General features: G+C 40.4%; 1 protein-coding gene across 1 annotated transcript; it reads left to right on the top strand.

The window, feature by feature from the left end:
• The first annotated feature begins 2439 nt into the window (after positions 1-2439).
• LOC135464701 (frizzled-2-like) lies at positions 2440-4942 on the top strand. The gene has a single exon (XM_064742203.1). The coding sequence runs from the start codon at positions 2549-2551 to the stop codon at positions 4337-4339; it is 1791 nt and encodes a 596-aa protein (XP_064598273.1). The 5' UTR covers positions 2440-2548; the 3' UTR covers positions 4340-4942.
• Positions 4943-6601: the final 1659 nt, after the last annotated feature.

The following is a 6601-nucleotide window of genomic DNA, read 5'->3' as shown; positions in this document are numbered from 1 at the left end:
CAAATCGAATTGTACACAAAGAATACCTTAAACCACGTAATACAAATATATAAATCAGAAAAAAAGTCGACCCTATATAGCTCTGCTAAGATCAGTACATTACCAAATGAGCAAAGTCATTAATTTAATTTTCACACATTTTTATTGTTCGGACCGAGTAATTTTACTCTGACCTCGAACCTGGGTCTTTCTTCGTGTTGCGAGTGCAATCTCCTTACAGGGCCAGGTCGGTTTGTTGTTGTGTCTTCCCCTGTCAGGATTAGAGGCCGGGTATTTTCTCGCCACAGCTATCTCAATACGAACCCTGTCGCCCGGCAGTGTCAACTGTTGACAGACGACACAATGAGCCCGGGATGTGTATTGTTGTAACCGACAGCGAGAACTTTGGGAGGCATGAGAGACCCTCTTGGGAAGAATGCTCACAACTAATCCCATTACAATAATTTTAAAAATTTGAATTTTAAATAAACATTGTCGCATCGGATTAATTAAATGGCGGCGCTGAAATGAGATGTTAGGCGCGCGGGCGATGAATGTCTAAGAACGCTATCGCTGGTACCCTGAATCTGCGTGCTGTGGTTTGACGGGCTCTTTCTGTACTTCACAAGCGTACCGTATTGATGTCAAACAAAATAGAGCCAGGCACTTGGAAGGGAAATAAACAAATGAAAGATGTCGACTGTAAATAAACCTGGACGGATGCTGTATTGGGGCGTTTAAATTTTCCCCAGAGAATAAAACGTCTGAAGCCCCCATGAATACGTTTCAACTTGGCAGTTACAGCATTCACCCATTACACCTGTGTATTACAATCCAATAATAACATCTGTATGTGTAAAACACGTCACCCTAAATTCAGTTTAACAAACATTAACAAACTAAACATTTTGGTTTATACAATGCTTTGAAAATAAGCTAGAGAACATAATACATAGTTGCCAATTTAAGTTGTTCGTGCATTAATTGTACATGTGTATATGCTATACCGGGTAGGTGTATGCATGTATAGGCTTATATCAATTCTGACCTATAACATGAAACAGTAAAAAAAAAAAAGAAGCAAAATGTGGACATTATAAAAATGAAAAAAAAATGTAGACATTATAAAACAATATATATGGTTTTTTGCAATATATTTCTCGTCTGAAAATGAATTATATCTACACTGAGTGTAACTCATACATATACAGTTTCCTTTTTTATGAGTTATATACAAATATAGGCCTATGCATAGGAAAATTGTTCAGTTGTGCACCACATCGATATATAGGCCTATATACCCGTGTAGTATTGATTGTTTCTTTCAACTTACGCCATTTAACTGTTCTTTCGTTGGATATGATGTTCCGCTGTTCTGAAAAAAAGAAGTTTTCAGCCATTTAATTCGCTTGGATTAATTCATTATTGATATGTCAATGGTAAAGATCCTTAAATTTAGCGCACACATCTCTTGCTATGAGTGCGCTATGGGACACGTATTGGCCTATAAGACAGGGTAGTAGAGCTCAATCCATAACTTGAGCAGGGCCCTGAGGCTTGCTATAAGGGGAGCTGTGAACTTTACCAGTTGACCCTAAATAAACATTTGAAACAAATTTTTCACCCCACACCTGGTTGTTGACATTGAGCTTTGCAAGTGACAAAAAGGTTCTTTGCGGCTTGAAATCGTGCTCCGGTCATTCATTTCACGTCCTGTACAATGTGCGAACTACAATTCAATGAAACACAATCAGAGCTGAGGGAAAAAGCGTATCATGCATAGGTCCTATATGTCGTATTTCTGTCCGAGGAGATATTAAAAGGTTGAATTGATTAAGCTCTTAATACAAATCCGGTGGCCTGATGCATTTATCTTATTAACAATAATTTATTAAGTTTCCTCCCAATCCTTGCTTATGCGTCTCTAATTTTTATTATGATGTTGAAAAGTGTTTTGGAAATTTTCTGGGGCCAGAAACTTTTGTATGGTTCAAAACAGCTTGAGGTTACGGTTAGGAAAGCGACAGTGGTTTGTTTAAAGAAAACCAGAGCTTGTGGCAGATTTAGGTGTGAATTTATTGAGGAATGATGGAGTCTGTTACTTCAGAATGACAGATCACTCTTTCGGCGTCACCCATTACAGCTATCATTGACACACAGCTGAGGGGAAGGAGGGGTAGGGGTAGATTAAACAGCCGTCAAGTGATAATGTCTAATTAAAGCCGACCAATCAAACGCCAGCAGTGCTGGGACGGTCGACTCTGGTTGGCTGTTCTCGTTACGGGTGGTTTCGCGGGCCCCTTTGGCCCAGCGGCGAAGTCTCAGTGTTTACTAGATAGAAAGCCAGCGCGAAGGGAATGCAGTGGAGTGCCTCGAAACCGCCTGAGCGTGTTTTGTCTGTTTCAAAGTGCTCAGCACAAAGGCAGCCATTTTCAGTGGCGAGCGACGGGGGCATGTAAAAGCATGTGAGTTGTAAACGATTTACACAATATTCAGTGGAAATGAGCTACGAAAGGCAATGCTAGGAGACTGACAGCATATTGGGATTGTGCCTAACGCAATCGGGAAGATGGCTGTGTTGCATTCAGCGTGGAAAAATGTGGGAAAAGTGACCGTGGTGTTGCTGAGTCTAGTGACTCTGCTCCAAAATGGAGGCTCTGCGGCAAGCGGACAGACTTACACACAAGTGCATGGTAACGTTGAAGGTTTACCTCACCATCAAAAATGCGAGCACATAACCATACCTCTGTGCAAAGACATACAGTATAACGAAACGATCATGCCGAATTTGCTGAATCACCAAAAACAGGACGATGCTGGGTTGGAAGTTCACCAGTTCTTTCCGCTGGTAAAAGTGCAGTGCAGTCAACATTTGAAGTTTTTCCTCTGCGCCATGTACGTTCCCGTTTGTACGGTGCTCGAAGAAGCCATCCCGCCGTGCAGATCTTTGTGCGAACAGGCCAGAAGTGGCTGCGAAAGTCTTATGAACAAGTTCGGCTTTCAGTGGCCCGAAAGTTTACGATGTGAAAAGTTCCCCAAGGCGGGGTTATGTGTCGGCGAAAACAACACTGAACCAACAACGGAGTCCCCTGTTAACCCAGGAAAGACACAAAAGCCTTGGTTCCCCAAAGTTCCAGACGGCGGCAAGAGAAACAGAACAAGGCCCCCAGTGGATCCCCATTCTGGAGTTTACGATGTGGCTTGTCCACCAGTTTACGTCACCAGAGAGCATGATCAGTACAAATTCAAACTGGACGGCAAAGAAGTTCGGCAAGAATGCGGAGCTCCTTGTCATAATATGTTTTTCCAACAGAATCAACGAAGATTTTCACGCTTGTGGATTGGTATATGGTCAAGTGTTTGTCTAGCATCAACTTTATTCACAGTTCTGACGTTTTTAATTGACATGACCAGATTTCGGTATCCGGAACGACCGATTATTTTCTTGTCAGGATGTTACTTTATGGTGTCGACTGCTTATGTGACAGGATTTATTCTTAACGATAAGGTGTCCTGCCAGCCACCATTCGAACCTCCCACAGATGATTTCGACAAAAATAACATGCAGTCTGTAATCACCCAAGGAACCAAAGAGGAAGGATGTACGATACTGTTCATGATGCTGTACTTTTTCAGCATGGCTAGCTCCATCTGGTGGGTGATATTGACACTAACATGGTTCCTGGCAGCTGGTATGAAATGGGGTCACGAAGCCATCGAAGCAAACTCACAATATTTTCATTTGGCAGCATGGGCAGTTCCAGCAATGAAGACCATAGCCATTCTCGCTATGGGGCAAGTTGAAGGCGATGTGCTCAGTGGAGTTTGTTTCACAGGAATTTTCGATGTTGACACACTTCGTGGATTTATCCTGGCACCGTTGGTCGTGTATCTGGTCATCGGTACAACGTTCCTGCTGGCAGGGTTTGTCTCCCTTTTCCGTATTAGAACAATCATGAAGAGTGATGGAACAAAAACAGACAAACTGGAAAAGCTGATGGTTCGCATAGGCATATTTTCAGTGCTATATACTGTTCCTGCCACAATAGTCATCGCATGTTATTTCTACGAGCAATCTGGGCGTGCCCAGTGGTATGCCGATTGGTATGCCATGGCATGTAATCGCTTTCACATGCTCTTCCCAGATTATTATGTGTATACTAATAGTGACTTCAGATGCCCTGTTGAAAGGACTCGACCTGTTTACCCAGAATTCACTGTATTTATGATTAAGTACCTCATGGCCGTGATTGTGGGAATCACTTCGGGATTCTGGATATGGTCCAGAAAAACTGTGAGCTCGTGGAAAAAATTCTACTGCAAGTTGTTCAAACCCAGACGGAATGAGTCGGTTGTTTGAAATTTATTGTGTTAAAAAAACTGTTCATGACAGGCTGCTAATGGCCTTCAGTTACAAGTACTTATTTATGTTTTCATCCACCTTTCAAGTTTTAGAACAAGATCAAAGTTACGTGGTCCTGCAGTGGATCTTCTGTAAGCAACTGTTCAATGAATGCGAGGAAGTTTTTTTTCTCATGCGACATCAGTTATAAAGTGTAGGCTGAGTGTTGATTTCCTTGCGGAAGCTATATAGGTTTACACTACTGGGTTTCTGGTGTGTTTTTCCCCCTCAGTGGATGGCAAACAGAAGTGTGTAGAGTCAAGTATGTCATGACGATACCATCAGTATGGCTTCGCTTACAGCAACTCTGTGGTTCAAATTTCCTCCCTGCATATTTGAGCCGAGCCAGTGAGGTAGCCAGGGAGAAAGGAGAGAGTAGTACCAGATTCTATTCACTGTGTTTGAGGATAGAGATTTACTGCCATCTTTGTGTTCTCAATGTAGCAGTTGTATAGATCTAAACCCAGAAATGTTTCAGATTTTTTTGCTTATTAACTGCAGTGATTGAAAGAGAGAAAGATTTGCAAACACAGTTACTATTGGTGGACTCACCAACAGCCCAGCAGAACTGGCACTGTGAAACTGGCTTGTAGTGAACATAAGTGGTGATGTTAGCAGTGCTTGAGTAGGGAGGTTGCATCAGCATTGCAGTCACTGTGGGACGCCTAGCCCAGTGTGGTGTGGTGAGCAGTGAGAAGGTAGTGCTAATGCCATAGCTTACACAATACTGCCGAGGAGTCCACTAGAGCCCCTGTATCCATCCATCATTTGAAATCTAAAGGTCACAATGTGATTTCTTAACACGGCATTAACGCCTGGGAAAATATCCCTGTTCTGGAGTGATATTGAAATAAGAAGACGTATTAATATCCCTAATATTCAAATGCCTCCAAAACTTTTCAGCTTAGCAGGATGTCGTGGTGTGATTTGAGAGAAAAGATAAGCATTTTCTGGGTTTGTGCTTGGGGGAAAAAGGAAATGTTTGAGCGCAAGAAATTGTCTATGACAGAGAACGTTGTTGCTGTGAAGTCAGACTTATTTAAACAGGGTCCTGCCATAAAGAGTTTGTTAAAAACTCTAATGGGTTTTTTTTTTTTTCTTTAATAGGTGTGTAAAGTTCTACGTGTTAAACATTTTGATTGATATGTGTTCATTTTTTTTTTTCTATTCCTCGGATTTTTGGAAACATGTTTATTGCCCTCCAGATATAGTTGACCACTGACAAAATATATCCTTGCCAACTTTCTTGTTCCTGGAAAAAAAATGTTCATCCCAAACGAGATGAAAAGTCACATTGTTGTTGAAAAGCAATTAATCTTAAGCCAGGAAATGAGTTGATATAAGAAGCTGTGACAGACAGGCCCTTGGAACTCTACCTACATCTTCTACAAGGGGAAAAAGCCTGGCCTCCCAACACCACTGGATCATCTTCACAATGCCAGCTGTTGATAGCCTTGTAATTATGCGTAGTTTCATACCTTTGAGAGTGACTATTGTACATATATTATAAATGAGTGATGTGTTCAAATCAGTACTATTTTTAACCGCATACTACTTAGCTCTTTCTGGCAGTTGCTTTTACCTCCACCAGAATAGAGCCTAGCTGCAAGCTTTTTGCAGCAATTTTAGTGGAGCCAAATGTTCGAGCAAAAATGTTTTGATATGATTTTCTACCAATTTTAGATGGGTAATACAATTTTTGTTTTATCTTTAGAAGTCTGCTACCTGTAATAGATTATTTCATCCATATTGTACCACATGTATGCTGGAAGTTCGCAAGGCGAAAGTTTGTTTTTTTTTGTTTTTTTTTAGAAAAATTGCGTACGCTCGACACATTTTATTTTGGAACCAGTTTTTTTCTCATTTGCTTTTAGGATAAGTAATGAATCCTTCAATAGTGGTGGCAGTAAAAAAATTTTAAAAATTTAATTAAGATTTCTTCTCAGTAAGAAGAGTAAAACAAGCTTTTAAATTGTATCCATGTTTAAGAAAAGAGAAAGATATGTTTTTCTAAGTGGATGAATCAGGAACTTTTTTTTTTAATTTTTTTTTTAGAAAGTAAATTACTGATTTTTAATTATTTATAATTGATTGTACATTAAAATCTGTTCCTCCTTTTACAGCATATGGTGTGTTTTGAAGTGCTGAAAATTTTCCCGATTAAAATAGTTTTTTATCACTCCACATAGTAACAAAATTTTTAGTTCAAAATGTCATTGG

This window comes from Liolophura sinensis, chromosome 4 (genome assembly GCF_032854445.1).
Source record: "Liolophura sinensis isolate JHLJ2023 chromosome 4, CUHK_Ljap_v2, whole genome shotgun sequence".
In the NCBI taxonomy this organism is placed as follows: Eukaryota; Metazoa; Mollusca; class Polyplacophora; order Chitonida; family Chitonidae; genus Liolophura; species Liolophura sinensis.
This window is presented reverse-complemented; position numbering and strand designations above follow the sequence as displayed.

Bases quoted from the DNA above. Each gene is read 5' to 3' on its own strand.
- LOC135464701 (XM_064742203.1), top strand. From the start codon at position 2,549: ATGGCTGTGTTGCATTCAGCGTGGAAAAATGTGGGAAAAGTGACCGTG.